The 16,833-nt window shown below is 49.6% G+C and overlaps 5 protein-coding genes across 5 annotated transcripts; 1 reads left to right on the top strand and 4 right to left on the bottom strand.

The window, feature by feature from the left end:
• Positions 1-293: 293 nt before the first annotated feature.
• On the bottom strand, positions 294-3,125 carry ASPVEDRAFT_128850 (SMP domain-containing protein; the record flags this gene model as incomplete). Its single annotated transcript, XM_040806585.1, has 2 exons — positions 294-2,589; positions 2,656-3,125. The coding sequence occupies 2 exons, from the start codon at positions 3,123-3,125 to the stop codon at positions 294-296; spliced, it is 2,766 nt and encodes a 921-aa protein (XP_040666428.1).
• A 1,004-nt stretch (positions 3,126-4,129) lies between these two features.
• On the bottom strand, positions 4,130-5,998 carry ASPVEDRAFT_126764 (putative transcription initiation factor TFIID subunit 12; the record flags this gene model as incomplete). Its single annotated transcript, XM_040806394.1, has 2 exons — positions 4,130-4,384; positions 4,439-5,998. 2 exons carry the CDS (start codon positions 5,996-5,998, stop codon positions 4,130-4,132), a joined length of 1,815 nt encoding a protein of 604 aa, XP_040666429.1.
• Positions 5,999-6,717: 719 nt separating this feature from the next.
• Positions 6,718-7,890, bottom strand: ASPVEDRAFT_149606 (uncharacterized protein). The gene is made up of 3 exons (XM_040808206.1): positions 7,739-7,890; positions 7,317-7,682; positions 6,718-7,259 (listed from the first exon to the last, which is right to left on the bottom strand). Exons 1-3 carry the CDS (start codon positions 7,801-7,803, stop codon positions 6,950-6,952), a joined length of 741 nt encoding a protein of 246 aa, XP_040666430.1. The 5' UTR covers positions 7,804-7,890; the 3' UTR covers positions 6,718-6,949.
• A 540-nt stretch (positions 7,891-8,430) lies between these two features.
• ASPVEDRAFT_127974 (proteasome regulatory particle lid subunit RPN3) lies at positions 8,431-12,558 on the top strand (the record flags this gene model as incomplete). The annotated part of the gene is made up of 5 exons (XM_040806508.1): positions 8,431-8,917; positions 8,986-10,277; positions 10,339-10,459; positions 11,099-12,306; positions 12,397-12,558. 5 exons carry the CDS (start codon positions 8,431-8,433, stop codon positions 12,556-12,558), a joined length of 3,270 nt encoding a protein of 1,089 aa, XP_040666431.1.
• Positions 12,559-14,019: 1,461 nt separating this feature from the next.
• On the bottom strand, positions 14,020-16,694 carry ASPVEDRAFT_127541 (1-phosphatidylinositol-4-phosphate 5-kinase; the record flags this gene model as incomplete). Its single annotated transcript, XM_040806467.1, has 3 exons — positions 14,020-14,478; positions 14,531-15,491; positions 15,568-16,694. 3 exons carry the CDS (start codon positions 16,692-16,694, stop codon positions 14,020-14,022), a joined length of 2,547 nt encoding a protein of 848 aa, XP_040666432.1.
• Positions 16,695-16,833: the final 139 nt, after the last annotated feature.

A 16,833-nucleotide genomic window follows, 5' to 3' on the forward strand; every position in this document is an offset into this window, starting at 1 on the left:
TAACGCCTGGTAGCTTCAAAATACCAGGGAGCTGCCGTGGTGCCCGGGCCACGCAATCCTCTTCAACTCTCTGTGCGAAACAATACCGAAGACGAGAAAGTGAGACAACCCCAAATAGATAGTACGGAAATATCCTGCTGGTGCCTAGTATCTATAAGAAAATCGACACTTTCACAATAATCGAGCCACAGGTATGCCGTTGCGCCATATGCCCTATGAAACTCTTGCCGCGCGGTCTCAGTTAGATATGTGGAAAATAAAGGTGATAATACTAGACCCGACTTTCAGGAACATCACTCTACGTTTCCCAACAAGGTGTGTTTAGTGACTGGGTGTTCCCTAGGGTTACTCCCACCACGATCCGGATGAATATTTGAAGATCTGTCAAGTGTGGCATCCTGCCGTTCTGCGTTCAGTTGCAGCGACTGGATTTCAGTATCATCTTGGGCTGGAGCTTTAGAAACATCGACCACTGATTTTGGCAGACTCAGGGCCGGGGAGAAGTCGGCCGGGCTGTTGGGGCCAGAGTCATAAGGGGCTTCGATAACGAGTAATTCATCGGGTCGATTTACACCATCTTTCAGGCCAAGTACTGGCTTTCGACGGGGAAATTGTGATTTTTGCGGGTTTTCGTTGTCATCCAATGGGTCCTGCTCCTGGAGAGTTGCCGGCACAGGTTTACGTTTCGGAACCGAGACAGAAGTCCTCTTGTTATTGACCTTTGCAGGAGTTGGCAGAGGAGTGCCCGGAGGAGGAAGCGGATGCCCACGCCCAAGTGGTTCCGTCGGAGTTCCGGCAGGTCGCGGTATTCCCTGCCCTTCACCTGTATTCGATTCCCCTCGTCCAAACATGTTCCATCCCCACTTCTTAGCCATCGAGGTCGCCGTGCCTAGTGATAGCGTGCTCTGAGACTTTTTGTCTGGATCCATCAAGGAAGCAGTAGAGCTACTTGGGCCTTCTAGGATCGAAGACCGACGTGTTTTACTGCTGTTTAATGACGAGCTCGAACGACTGAGCATACCTCCCAGGTTCATAGTAGGTTCACTTGCTTGGGCTGAGGATGGATGTTTAAGCGCGTCACTGTCGGTTTCCCCTGCGCTCTCAAGAGAATCGGCTATAGATGATTCTCGGCTGTGATGCACAGCTTCCGAAATGCTTTGGGTATCACCTGGGGGCGAACTGCTGGATATCTTAGTTGGTGTAGCAGGGGACCGGCTAGATATTTCAGCCATCGCACTAGTGGCATTGCTCCTTTCTTCATTCCTGAAATCGGACAGGATCCCATCCATTTTCCCGTGATCAGCAGTCAATACCGGATTGGCGGTATTCGAAAATGTTCGAGAACGGATCACTCGTGGCGGTGAACCTGCTGTCTTGCCAATTGGAGAGGGTAACGCGGTCGAAGAACCTTTTTCTGTGTATTCTGGGAGAGCTGACTTCTTGCGGGGCTTTACAGAGTTGGTGACAGATTCAGAAAGAGCCGGTGCACTCATAGTACGGTCATCCTTCGACTGCAATACTTTAACCGTATTGTCTTCGCTTCCTTCCGGCATTTGGGGTCGAGTTCCGGATTCATCGGGAATATCAACGGTCGATTCAGGTCGAGATGGTTCTCGCTGCCAAATACCACCACGGAATCGTTGTGTTAACGTATCCAAGAAGGGGACATCGTCCCAAAAAGGTAAGACCACGCTCTCGGCTACAATTTCACGTATCTTGTTCTCGATTGTCCGCAAGATGATACCATATGTGATTTGCTTCGAGCTGACAATCGGTTCGATATCCATCACCATATTGGGCATTACCTCGAACGATACCCACGCTCGATTACTCGGCGGAGGCTTGAACCTTATTAACAAATGTCCCTCTAGCTTTTTCAGCACTACCGCCAAGACAATGTCAACTTCCCTGGCCTTGAAACGCGGCCCCAGATCGATGCGTACGGTGGCCGAGATCTCCACGCGGAAGTTACCTGTATATTGAACGTCTGTTTCAACACAGCAATTCCCATCCACAGTAAGGTCTTTGAGTCTTGGGTTTATGATGAAGGGCGCACCGTTTCCCATATCGATACTTCGAAGACCTATCTTGCTAATAAAATTTGGCTTGTTCACACGGGATATCTTCTTAACGATTTTTGTCCGGACAAATTCTTCCATCTCCGGAGTCCGGTACAAGGCGAGGAAAACTCGACCGAGAACGGCATTGATCCATCGTGTCTGTAGCTGTTCCTCTGATGAATGCAAGCGCTGAACTAATCCGACTACATGCTTCACGTCGAAATCCTGATGCTTGGGTGGACGATCGGAAGAATGTCCCATCTTCGTTTGATTCTGGAGCATGGCGAAATAAAAATCCTCTTTGTCCGACAGATTCTCCGAGAAGAAAAAGAACGGCGGGGTCGGGCCTCCAAGGTCACCAAGTGAGTCAAGCCTCCGTGAAAGGCTGATAGCATTTTTTTTCAACCAGAGTTCACCTTCGGGGATTTCCCCATCTCCACCGTAGATGCTCACGTCGTGATGAGCTAGCGAGATGACATACCTCACCTCCACCTGGTTTGCATCATCATAGAGCATCAAGTGGCCATGCCTGGGTTTCCACTAAAATCAGTTTCCATACGAGAGGATTCAGACGAGTAACAGCTGCGAGAGGTACCTAAGCACAATGTAAAACATATTCCGTGCCCTTTTGCCATTCTTCGCCGTATTTCTTGCCGGCTCAATTGTCGGGGCTTGCTTCCGGTCAAAAAGACTCCTGTACATGGTCTGGTAAACGCTCGGGCTCTCCGCAGCGATTACCTCTCCCGCTGGTGTGGTCCTCTCGGGGGGCTTTCCATTGACACCACCTGGGACATATTCGCGACAAACCACAAAGTATCCCGCAGCGACATCTGTATCATGGGTGCGATAAAATTTCTCCGCTAACTCGTCTGTTCTTGATCGAAGACTGTACTGATCGTCATCTGGGTGGTTGATGGAAGTATCGGCCGAATCGCTGGTGCGTTTAGATTGCGGGGAAGGCGGAGGGAGGACAAGATAAGAGTAGAGAAGGAATAACGACAGGACCAGCGGGATAAAGGTGAGCCCGCCGAGGAGATAGACAAAGAGAACGTTGAAGAGCCCCATTGAAAGCCCAGAAGATCAAACGGGTTTCAGCGAGAGCTTCGCGCCGGCCATCGCCTGGCTCATAACTAAAGAGAGAGAAAGAGGGAGGGATAGGCGCGGAATGAGAACTTGAGGAAGTGGCCTTAACTTGAAGGGGGGGAATTCGTCCAGGAAAGGAGAGTTGGATGTTCAACCGGGGTCCTAAGCTCAAATGCTACCTACCGCCAGTAAGCGCCCACTCGTGACCCAAGCTGTTCCTGCCAGAGTGGTATCTCCGAGAGTAGGTAAATTCATAGCTCGTGATGACGTTACCGCAATTGGCATCCCTTTGGCTTTCCAGATTTCCCCCAACCACATCCCCACGGTCTCCATTCAGAGTGTGTAAATACCATTAAAACCAAATCACATAAATAATTGAAACTCCCCGGCACCGGTACGGCAGTGCGTAATTTCATTATTCAACTCGTGGTCCGCGCATCACGATATACATGCTTGATTCTATCATCATACTTTTAAATGGCCTTCAGCGGTTCAAGATAGGTGCGCTATAGATGTCAATTAATATCAATTTTTCATTAATAGCTATACTTGCTTTCATAGTCGAAAATTCCATTCAACTACCAGCAAGAAATTTTGGCGTCCGCTCAATCTGAAACCCACATCCGAATGAACCAGACCATATCAAGGTGGGTATACCATAATTCGAGTTACGTCTTCGGGTGGGAAAAAAAAAAAAAAAGTTAAGCAATTCACCTCATAGAAACGCCAAGGAGCATGCAATGAGGAAATGATAGGAAAGCCCGAAGTGGGAAACTCAAAAGGTAGAAACATCCAACGAGAACAATGGCCAACCTTCGACGTCAATGGAAAACATCGTTGGGAAGAAAGTGGCGTCGGAGACGCCATTAAGATATGTACTTTAAAAAAGGATAGTGCCTAAAGCAGCGTGAACTGTTATAACGGCAGTAACTAGGGAAGCATTTTCCATCACATCGGGGAGAGATAAAATTGGCACATTGCGAATATTATTCTGCTTTGCCTTGAGTCACCTTGGCAGCTTGGATGGCTGACATCTTCTGCGTCCAGCCCTGCGTTGGTTGTGGCTTTTTAACGGTACGGAGATCATCAGTGGAGAATCCTGAAATGCGCATATTGTAGTTTCGTTCCAGAACAAGCTGTATGTCCTTGATTTCAAGACTCGATGACTGGCGAAGCTTAGCAAGACGGCAGGCAGCGGTAATCACATCATCGACAAAGTCGTCGGCCATTTGAAGCATGAACTAAAGTTAAAATTTAGTTTAGTTGAGCGCCCACCAGGAAATGTTATTGCTTACCTCTTCAGCATCCGGAGTGAGCCCTTCACCTTCACCCCCCCCGGTTACCTGGCGGACTAAGACGTCAAGCATCTTTTTGCTAAGAACTCGCTGGCCTTCGCCTTCAAGAACATAGCCGGGATGTTTCTGTATTGCGGGTTGGCCCATCATACCCATGGCGCCGTGGCTAGGACCGCTAGACAAGGTGGGCCGATCGGGTGCCATGGGAACCGGCTTTGGAGGGGGGACATTAAGATTTTTTGGGATCACCATGTTGATGTTTCGGGCCGAATTCTCGGTTGGTCGGTTCTGGATGTACCCTTGAGGGTGAGCGTGGCTGTTGGCGGCACCCTGATTCATATTTTGTTGCTGGCCCGCGTTCACGCTGCTGGCACCATTGGCGTTATTGTTATTGGAATAGCTTTGTGCAGCCTGTGCCATGGCTGCTTGCTGGGACAACGGACGAGGCGGTCCCTGTACATTCGCACCCTGCGTGGTAGGAGGAGCCGGCGTAGACCCGTCCGATGCAGATGCTTGACTGAATGCTGGGTTATTCTGTTGTGTCTGCAATTGCGGTTGCGGGGGTTGTTGTTGCTGTTGCTGTTGCTGCGGCTGTTGCTGCGGTTGTTGTGGCGTACCCGTGGAAACAGCTGCAGCAGGAGCGGTACCCTGACTAGGAGGTGCTTGACCTGGTTGCGAACCAGTTGGAGACATTGTTGCTTGTGCAGCTTGATTTCGCGCAGCGTTTACAGCAGAATTAATCGTATGGGCTGCTGGGGTTGGTGCTTGCCCGGAATGAACCGCTGTAGGCGCTGTCGTTGAGCCTGCTGGAGCTGTGGGAGCTGTTGTTGCCGGCCTAGCACCGCTCTGCTGTGGAAGTTGTTGGGCTGGGTGTTGTGTTCCCGCCCTCTGTTGTTGCGCCTTAAACACGTCTTGTTGATCCTTGAACTTTGCTAAGAACTCACTACCTTCGCGGAAAAGTTTATCGGCCTGAACCTGACGGTTTTTATATTCTTGCATCTCCTCTTGGGTCATACTCCCCGCACTTTGGCGTTGGCTGATCTGTTGGCGCAGCTCACTCAAACGGGCACGTCCAATTTCCTGCTTCTGGAGCGCGATACCGTACCGAAGTTTAGCCTCTGGGAGCCATGTGCCTGCCTGTTCACTAGAAATATTGGGTGGAAGAAAGAGTTGCAGTGAATTGACCTTTTGCTGAATTTGGGGGAAAAGTTGAGCGAAATTTTGCGGATTCACGGATTGCGATCGTTGGACTGGTTGGTTGGGGGCTGCAGCGGAGGCTGCCTGCATTTGCTGGTGTTGTAACTGTCGATTCTGTTGGAACATCCGCATACCTTTCATGAGGGATTGTGAAAGTTGCGACAGCCTCGAGTGTGCTTGCTGGTATTCCGAAGATTGCGGATCACAAGTATTGAGGATTTCCCAGAAGCTCCGCACCAACTGGGTGTGCTGGACCTTCTGCTGATCGTTGAGATGAGGTAGTTTTTGCACCTGATCCGTTCGAATGAGATTTGAGTGCTGGGGCACCCCGGGCTGAGGGCCTGGGGCCTGGGTACCCTCCATTATGGCGACTTCACCTGATTCTGAGTCGATAATTGAATGGGGCGCTCTCGAGTGAAGGGTAAGGTGAAGGGTCCAATGCGACGTGGGTATCGGAAAGGAGAGGGGGTCGGCCGCCCACGCTTCGGGAGATGCGGCTTGTGAAGATCGATAAAACGAAAAATTGATGGCCTGGATCAAATAGACGAATATTTCAACTCCAAGGTCAACAGGCTCAGGCGATAGAGATGGGCAAGACTGCTTGCTGGTGACGGGAGGGATGGAGCCGCCGAGCGAGGTTCTCGAGCCAGAGCCTCAGGCTTGGCACTCTACGCCTGGGTCCACACGTAGCGAAGTATGTAGAGATAGAAGATAGTATACATCGTTGAGTACTACTGGAGTGGGAGTATTTATATTTACTACTTTGTCGGTATTAAAACTCAATTATTACTTGTAGATTGGGGCTGGATCCATATCATTTATCAAGTGAATGAGTCTCTCCAAGAAATCACAAGGTGTGCTCTAGAACTCAGCACATTGGCCCCGTCTTCACACATTATAGACCCCAGGACATACTAACACAGACTTTCAAGGAACCGATCCGAAATAGGTGTAATATCGTCATCTTCAGAATAATTATGGGTAATACCACCTCACGGCGCGCGAGCGATCCTTCATTTGTTAATACCAAATGGTTGCAGCACCCAATCAAGCTCCGACCGGGGTATATCCATAATCTTCAGCAGCTTTGCAAGCGCGTTCAGTCCTTTATTTTCACCAAATTTGTAGCTTGGCGCGTGGCTTGGCTTAACCCGGCGTCTTTTTCTGTCCGACGCGAGCAATGATCGTGCTGGTAAGGGTTCAGCAACTCTCCTAGAATAAACTGGAGAACATGCCAAACGCAGCCCTTAGGATTTATATACTCCCGCTGCGATATATCAACGCAGATACGTTCAGCTGTAAGCATATACCAGTTCATCCCAGTAAGCCGCCCAAATCACGCTCCATTCCGTTGACGCGGTCCTCCAAGCTCCGTTTTTTCCTTTCCAGTTCCCGTATCTCCTCCAATTCCCGATTAAGGTCCGCATCAGTGACATCCATCACTTCGGGATTGACAGGACTAGTGTGATCGAAGTCATCGTACTCGTCATCATACGAACGGCTCATGTTCTCTAACTCTGCGGTATTCCTAGCTACTCGCTCCTCCAGCTCAGAAATTGACTCTGAAATATGTCGGTTGCGATAACGGAGACTCGCAATCTTATCCTGGGCGCCAGCAACAGGGCTTCGGCAATAATTAGAAAATTTGGTGGAAATTATGCGCGTAACAAGCTCGACTCACTAGACATTACAGAGGATCTCAGCACCTCTAAGTAGGACGTCAATATTAACCTCGCCACGAGGCCCATTGCCTGAGGTTTTAGCGGAACGTTTAATCTCTTCCATCATATCAGACCCGAGCACTCGAGCAACGGCCGACTGATTTCTGTTGTTTCGAGCTGAGTAGATCCGGCTTGCCATAGATTCTGCTTCAAGCTCGGGCTGGAATTGCGTCGCTCGTCTTGTGGCCCTTCTCTGCGCGCTACTCGCTTTCACAGACGGGTCGCTTTGGAACAAAGCTCGTTCATGAGCTTCTGTGTCACGAATCAAAGCAGTTATGTCATGGGCACCAAGGAGGGAGTTCGTAAAGATCCGAGGCGGAGGAAAGCTGGTCGCATTGTTAGCATCGCAGTGCAGTGAACAAATAGACAGTGCCCTCCTCACGGTAGTTCTGCAATCGCATTTGACGAGAGCATTATTTGCTCCAGATGGTTTTCCAAGATCGGCATCTTCACTTCAATCAAATTGGTGCGTTCTGTGGTCTCCAGCTCGTACTTGTTGTCTGCAACACTTCCGGCCGCGTGTTTTGCCAAGAGGTAAACGGTGGTTCTTCGCTGCCTCAGGCTCCTACAAGCTTACCTACCATTCTCGTCGCGAGGTGAAAGGCCGACACGAATCAAACGGTGAAGAAGACCAACACCAGAAATGAGTCCATTTGTGACTTGACTGATACACATTATTCCAACCAGATATCTGCCGTTATCGGTGTCCACGTTGCTACAGTACCGCCAGTTGTACGTATTTCGGAGCTCTCACCCGTTGGTAAGCTTTGTCCCAAGTGCTGATAATGACTAAGCTTCCTGTGCTGGTTCTCTCGCTGTCCATTCTCCAGCGACCAGCCTTGACATCACATCACCACCTCATCAATCACACTCTTCTCATTTTGTCAGGCCTCATCCTTCATCCCCCCTTCGATTATCTGGTGATTTTATTGTATTTGTGGCTCTCTGTGATCTCTGAGGCTTGTTTTTTCCAGCCGCCTTGGATAGTTGCCTTCAAACACCCCTTCATTTGCTTTGGTACCGCGGTCCCCATTTTGCTCACCTGAGCTCCAAGCTACACGCACACCAAAGAAAATGCCGGCTGAGAGGCGCTCTTTGAGATCAAACAACAAGCCAGATACCTCTTCGTCTGCTAACGGTGAGAAGACTCGCTCTGGTTCGCAGAGTTCAAGCTCCAATAAGGATAAGCCTGCGCCTTCTCGCGCCGCCGCCAACAAGGGCAAGTCCACGAAGGCTGCCACTTCGAACACCGCTTCAGACTCCGGCATGGGAGAACAGCGAGATCAAGCGCAAACTAACGGTGCCGATTCGACGAAGAATGGCATGAATGGGTCTGAGGACGTCGAGATGGAAGAGGATACGGCAGGTGGGCCTACATCCTCATTCAACGCCAACAAGGACCGGAAAGGTGACCAGAAAATGACTGTTGTAGTGCCTCCCACCAAGGGCTCCAGGGTATCCGGCGACAAAGGCCAGGACCAGGAAGGCGATATGGCCATGGAGGGTACCGAAGGCGAGGAGCCTGTGTCTGAGATTGACCCTAGGACCAAGGCAATCCAAGGTTGGTTGTCACCACTTCACCGGATCGGTTATAGCTCGCTAATTGGGCTATTTTTCTACGTAACTCAGATATCAAGACAAACTTCACGCTTCTCGAACGCGCTGTCACCCATTTCGATCCCAGGTTTACTCTCCGCGTCTTGAGATCCATATCATCAATGCGCAAACAGGTCACATCGGATGTGCTAGCAGAGATCATCGTTAACGCTTACCCAAAGTCAAGCACCTCGGCTTCGTTCTTGTTGGGTGCGATCGATCAAGAAAACGCTTTCGATGAGGCTAGTTCAAAGATGGAAGTTGACACTGACAAGACAAAGCCTTCTACGAAAGAGGTTTTACCTGAGATTGACACGTATCTGTCTATCCTAGTTCAAATTTATCTGTATGATCGAAAGGAGATTCAGAAAGGCGCCAAATTCTCAACAGGTCTGATCGAACGACTTCGAACGCTTAACCGCCGTACACTCGACTCTCTCGCCGCCCGTGTGTACTTCTATTATTCCCTCTTCTTTGAGGAGATCGCTCCTCTTCCACCATCTCCCGCTGCAACGGTCACTTCAATCCGCCAACCACTACTTGCGGCCCTTCGGACGGCAGTTTTACGAAAGGATGTAGATACTCAGGCCACTGTGATGACGCTTCTTCTCCGCAACTACCTGTCTACCTCTCATATATCACAGGCTGACTTGCTGATTTCGCACAACCACTTCCCCCCATCGGCATCCAACAACCAAATTGCTCGATACCTTTATTACTTGGGTCGCATTCGCGCTATTCAGCTACAGTATACCGAGGCTCATGGCCATTTGATCGGTGCCACCCGGAAATCGCCGTCAAGCCATAGTGCACGGGGGTTCTACCAAGCTTCCCACAAGCTTCTTGTAGTCGTTGAGCTTCTGATGGGCGATATTCCTGACCGTGCGATATTCAGGCAGGCGGCTCTCGAACGGGCTATGCATCCTTATTTCCTGCTCGTTCAGGCCGTCAGCGCTGGTGACCTGGATGGATTCTTGAACATTGTAAATACGTACAGTTCAACTTTCCGGAAGGATGGTACCTACACCCTCATCCTACGTCTGCGGCAGAACGTGATCAAGACGGGCATCCGCATGATGTCTCTCTCCTACTCTCGCATCTCGCTCAGGGACATTTGCCTACGCCTGGGCTTGGATAGCGAAGAGTCGGCCGAGTATATTGTTGCCAAAGCAATTAGGGACGGTGTTATTGAAGCAACCCTTGACCATGAGCGGGGTTTCATGAAGAGCAAGGAGGTCGGCGATATATACGCTACTAGGGAGCCTGGTGAAGTCTTCCATGAGCGTATAAGGGCGTGCTTGGGTCTACATGACGAGAGCGTCAAGGTAATTATACATTCGTGGGACCTCTTTCTATCCTAGAATGCTAACTAACTTGCTTTTCCAGGCCATGCGTTTCCCAATGAACCAGCATCGCCTTGAACTCAAGAGCGCGCAGGAGGCGAGAGAGCGCGAGAGGGAGCTGGCGAAGGAAATCCAGGAAGGAGACATAGACGATGAAGATGCGGGTGGAGACTTTGATGCCATCTAAGGAGCCCGACGGGTTCTAATGCGCGTGCAAATTTGCAAATTTCCGTCTCACTCATAACTCCAAATTTGCTCTTGTTTGGGGTTGATAGGGGGGTCTTTCTACTCTGTGTTCATATCGCAATGTCACCATCATTCGGATCTTGTATGGGGACTGATGCTCCAGTATTCAATTGTTTTCTATATCTCCTGGGTTGTTTCTTTCGATCTAGAGGGCAGCTGCATTAGTTCTGTCGTCTAGCTCACGCTCTTTGTTTGGTGGGCGCATACATATTTCCCGGAGAGCCTTTGTAACTCAATTGAAATTTTCTAGATAAGAGAAGTTCTACGGTGAGACATAAATTCACAATAACAGAGGCTGTTCCTTGTCCTAGCATCATAAATAGTGAAGTAGCTGTCCTGGTATTCACTGTTGAGGCTCCGTTCCGGCCCGATCGGCGGTCTGTCGGCGCTGGAGAAAAACTTCCAAGATTTGCGGACTCACTTCGACGCTCACAACTGCAGTTGCTTCCTCGGAACAGTGAGGTCTTGCACTTTCACTTAAGTATTGCTATCATATCCATGCATATGTTCCATTGAAAGGTCATCTACTCTCAGCCTCTCTGCATTGAGCATGAAAGCTCGTACAATTCCAGCTCGCAAGCTGGCCCTCGCATCACCGGTCACACCACAGGCGACACCGATATGCCGGCAATGCCTCCGCAACGATTTCCTCCTAGACCAATACCAGTTTCAAACACGCAAATATCACCCCTCTCGACGGAAAGATGCTTCTCCCTTCGGCGCCGCCGTTTCTGCAGCTCAGACTCTCTTCAAGGGCTTGCCCAAAGCTCCTCCTGGCATATCGGTCGACCCGCTGAGGATCGTAGGGAAAGAACTCAAATTTCTCAGCAAGAACATCCGCCAGCTGCTCGGGTCAGGCCATCCCACTCTGGATAAAGTGGCGAAATACTACACCCAAAGTGAGGGCAAGCATATGCGTCCGCTACTGGTACTGCTCATGTCCCAGGCAACGGCATTAACTATTCCACCGCAGAACCGTTCTGTATCGGCCACAGACTCCAACTCGTCTGAGACGGTTAATGACCCCATTACATCTCCTTCCGTACTTGCCGATACCAATCCAGACTTCGACCGATTTACATCTTCGTCCTCGACAGCAGGTCAATACGATTTCGCCGGCGATGAGAACATTCTTCCCTCTCAACGACGACTAGCCGAAATCACGGAGCTGATCCATACTGCCTCCCTCCTCCACGACGATGTCATCGACAACGCCGTCACTCGTCGCTCCTCTAATTCTGCGAACACCCAGTTCGGAAATAAGATGGCTGTTCTGGCTGGTGACTTCCTGCTCGGTCGTGCCTCCGTTGCCCTGGCGCGCCTGCGCGACCCCGAGGTTACAGAGCTACTAGCTACCGTGATCGCAAATCTCGTCGAGGGCGAATTCATGCAGCTTAAAAACACAGCTGCCGATGAGAAGAACCCCGTGTTCACAGACGAGACCATCTCATACTACCTCCAGAAAACCTACCTCAAAACCGCCAGTCTGATCAGCAAATCGTGCCGCGCAGCCGCCTTACTTGGACACAGCACACCTGAAGTAGTCGAGGCAGCCTATTCATACGGCCGCAACCTGGGTTTAGCGTTCCAGCTTGTAGACGACATGCTCGACTACACCGTTAGCGGCGTGGAACTTGGCAAACCTGCCGGTGCAGACCTTGAACTCGGTCTCGCGACTGCTCCCCTTCTTTTCGCCTGGAAACAGAACCCCGGACTAGGCCCATTGGTTGGTCGTAAATTCTGTCAGGAAGGAGACGTGCAAAAGGTGCGCCCTTTCACCCCATTCGTTCTACTCAGGAACCGGCCCACTCCTCCCTTTGATGAAAACAGATAGCTAACTACCCCTCACTCTTAGGCCCGCGACCTCGTCTATCAAACCAACGGCGTCGAACAAACCCGAGCTCTAGCCCAAGAATATGCAGACAAGGCGATCGCTGCGATCAGCCCCTTCCCTGATAGCGAAGCAAAGGCCGGTCTGATCGAGATGTGTGTGAAGACCATGAACCGGAGGAAATAAGCTACACCTACAGTCATCCTTGAACCCCAGTTCAAAATCAAATCAAACACAAACCATTGGCTTAGCTGCTATTGTGACACGATTGAACACCTAAGGGCGTGTGGTTCATCTGGCATACCAGCATTTAGATGGACTGTTCTTTGGATCGGACAGTTGGCTCCATCTTACCGACATAACATTATCTTATAGAGTTGTGTCTACCTTTATGTACCAGTACTTTTACCGTTTGCACTATTCTGTTTGGCTATCTTCATGCGTTCCTTTTCTGTACCATATTCATATTGATCATCAGTCTGATAAGACGGCTTGAGAATCTAGGAAATCATAGTATACATTACATAGACAAAGAAAGTTTAGGGCCGTTTATTGGTTATAAAATTAGACGTAACTACAAGTTTTTATCCTTGATTGCTATTTTCCACGGAAAATACCACCTGGGAGCTTGGGTATTCCCCACCAAAAGACTTACAAAACAGGAAGGTAGAGAAATAATGGAATACGCCGAAAAGGTTTCAGAACAAGTGTATGTATTCCAAAAGCAAACAATGCGATGTTGGTATCAATTCTCTACTCACGCATCTTCTATCAGTTCTCTATAAACATGGGGTGATAAGAAAATGATGATTGCCAAAATAATCAACGAAACAAAACCGACAAGGCTAAGCCGCTCAAAACATTCTCACGCGAAACCCACGTCGGTCCCCCAATCAAGTATACAAGTAGGAAAAAGTTAAATAGGATACAATGCCAAATGATGACAATCGGCGCAAATTATGTCAGACCAGGAAAGGCAGGAAAGAATGTGGGCTGTGAAGCAACGACAGGTTGAGAGCCTCAATAAATGAGCATTCTCGGATAGCAACAAAAGGAAATGGAGTCAACGGATGGCATATAGTGAGGGGGTAGGTATTCTGCACGCTCTGGCAGAAACCAAAACGTGCCGGTCAAGCCTACTGCAGCTGGTATTGCTTGCAGGCAGAAGGTTCCCTAAACGAGATCGTAACATATAAGAGAGAAACAAAATGAAACGCGAAGAATTGTAAAAGCATTCCCAGGCGCTTCAAAAGAGAGTCGAATCAGACAGTGTCTAATATGATAAGCGGCAGAGCGCAGTAGAGGACATGATCAGGGTCAAGAACATGATCAATCCTAAATTATCCAGCAAACACAAAAGCCAGGCTGCTGCAATAATAATATCAACAGCAAGCAACCGATTTGGTGTGACAGTGCAGAATTCTCGGCAGCCAATGCTTTCGCTTGCATTAATCATTGGAGCATCAAAACTATCACTTTTGACTCAGTGGTTTGATGGGCTTTCATAGCGTGGGTAATGAAGGAGTACACCATGGCCCTATAAATGGGGAAATGGAAACATTGCGAATGGGATATCATCAAAGTCGCCAAAATAAGGATCAAAAGAGGTATTCACAAGAGATAGAGATCGTCGGGTATTCTTGTTCATCAAACAGAAACAGAGGGATTTGGCCCGTTTTGAAAGGTTCCGTTCTGCTTTTCGGACAACAGCTGAGTGCCGTGATTCGGTGGTAACGGGAGCTCCTTGTCTAGACGGGGGCTACGTTGACTGTGTCCACCAACGCTACTGGCCTCACCGGCTTCGTCAACGATCGGTAACGTATTGGGCCCAGAGGGACCAGTCTCTGCTGGTTGCTGGCCAGGAGGGCCAACCGAACTGTATTCTGACGATTCATTATCCGTTTGTGGTACGGTTGGTTCGTCAAAGTTTGTTTGCTCGGCCGCTTCCGATTCTCGGTTTCGTTCTGCTTCCTCCTTGGACATTGTTATTTTTCTGATAAAGTTGACGAAGCGGTCGCCGTAGCCCTCCGGTGGTATCGGTGATATTTGGGCCCGATCATTGGCAAGGCTCTTAAAGAAGTTTTCTATCCTTTTAATGGTGCCATACTGCTCGGGTCGTTAGCTAAATATTCAACGAGTGCGCGTAGGAGAAACAAACATGTGTCAAACAATCAATAATCCCAAGGTAATAGATTTCTTGGCCAGGCTGGCCGTTTTCATGGGTAGCTCGAAATCCGCCATCGTCAGAATAAAAGACATGGAACTTTCGCTCATCGAGAATCTCGTCTGGCATTTTTGCAGTCGCCTTATCGAGCGGGACTGGGCGCTCTTTTTGGATCAACATTCGAAGCTCACGCGCTTTGCGTTCATTCTCCAATTTGGACGGTGTGCGAATCAACATATTGGGGTGGATCTCCTCTTCACGGTCAGCCCCGGGTTGGAAGACCTGGAGAGTCTTATCACGGAGCTTCTCTTCATTCCCTTTGTCCAAATCATGTATACCCACCAGAAGGGAATAGTCCATGATTTTAAGCCGCTTGAGAAGCTCCACATCGCGCTTAAGCTGGGCTAGGAAGAATTCACGTTTGCCTGGGCCACATTCTAAATGGCGATTTCTTCGAACCCAGTTCAAGTCCTTCATGGTAGACCGGGGGTGATCTTTTATATACTCCTCGCTCACCTCGCGCCCGATCATGGATCCTTTCAAGTCGAAGGTGGAATGGATATCACGGTGCGGTGGGAAGAGATTGTTCATCACAACAAAGTGAATCTTCCGGCCATAGGCCATCTTGACTCGGTGGAGGCCGTAGAATTGTGAAATCAGCGTATTCGGGTTTTGCTCCACATGTTTGTAGTATTCGGGAAGGATCTTTCGCAGCAGTTTGTGTTCGGCGTGGTGGATGGTTTTGATGATATACTTATAATCCCTGGAAAAGTAGAAAAAGCTACCACTCTTCCCTGGCGAGCCTAGTTCCGAGAGTATATACTTGCTCGTAAGAGACATCAAGTAGTCTGCAGGGTCAAGCCGAAATTTTGATCGCAGTCGACGGAAAACCCAAGGCGCGTAGTCCTTGAACTTGAAATCGTACTGAGCAGACGGCGTTAATTCGTTCCCAGTTCTGTAAAAAAAAAGGAAAAAGGAAAAAGTCAGTTAACCACCAATTATAACAGGAACCTCAGAAGACCTGAACATACATGTCGAAAGAAAACTTGTGTTTCGCTTCAAAATCAGCAGGTGTTAGCTCCCGGTCCATTTTCGCATTGATCCTGGAAACTGTAAACCGAATGCCTGTGAGCATATTATAGGATGTAACCCAGTTGGCGTGATTTCGATCAACCTTCGTTCCTACCACCACCCTGTCATCATCTTCCTCTTCACGACGTTTCCTTCTCGAAGCTCGCCGTTGCTTGATGGCTTCCGCCCATCGAGCTGCATCTTCGTCCGGGTTCGCCTCATCCATAGTATCGGACTGATTTGTTCGGGTGGTGCGCCGAGTCAAACCAAGAGATGAACGGCGAACTCCCGCCGTAGGAGATAAGCGACCGCTGCTGTATGCGGAATCATCTGGCTGATCACGGCTACTTCGACGACCACTTGGATTCCTCGGAACTTGTAACGTATGTCGTTGTCGAAAGCTAGAGTTCGCCGAATCTTGCGTGTTGCTACGGTTGACTCCCGCAGCGACTGGTGGGGATGAATGGCGATACGGGCTTTTCTGGGTCGGAGACAGGCGTCCGGAGTCCGGGGAAAGATAGCCACTGTTTTCTGGAAAGGAATTCGACAGTCGTGCTGCTGAAGGATTGCCCGTTGTGTCGGAGCAGACTAACTCATCAACGGATGGTCGCGAGTAATCCCCATTCATCATATGTTTTCCATTAAGCGATCGACGATTTACTAACGATCCATTGGCCGGTTGACTAGCAATGGACGCCGTTGTTGAGCCGACACCTGTATCGGATGACTTGCGGGGGAATTCTTTATCCATCGTAATCGATGGTGTTCTTCCATCCCTCGGTTCTCGAGCGGATCCATTCCCTAGTGAGTGTAGACTTCCATCTTTTGATTGCAAGAAATCTCGATTATAGGAACTGGCGCTCGATCGGGGTCCGGTCAATGAATAGCTGCTGCCATTCGGGAGATGGCGATCGGTCGGAGGAGTGTCAAGGTGATTGGAGTCACCATTGGGCCAATCTGTCCACACAAACGTATTCCCTACAGCGTTCTTATCGTGTGATCTTTCTTGAGGCGCACCGAACGAACGGGGTTGTGTAGTCGTGGCCGTGGCCGTCTGGGAAGGATAATCGTTCGAGAATGACGGCATGGTCGCGGGCTGGACGCCGGGAGGTGCGAACGGCGCAGGAATGTTGGAAAGGCAAGTCGAAATGAGTTGGGAGGCAGAGGAGGTGCGAGGGAGGGGCCAGTGAAGGGCTCCGCTAGACACTCGATTGAGCAGTGGGCGA

The sequence above is a fragment of the Aspergillus versicolor genome, assembly GCF_001890125.1.
Source record: "Aspergillus versicolor CBS 583.65 unplaced genomic scaffold ASPVEscaffold_3, whole genome shotgun sequence".
Taxonomy (NCBI): domain Eukaryota; kingdom Fungi; phylum Ascomycota; class Eurotiomycetes; order Eurotiales; family Aspergillaceae; genus Aspergillus; species Aspergillus versicolor.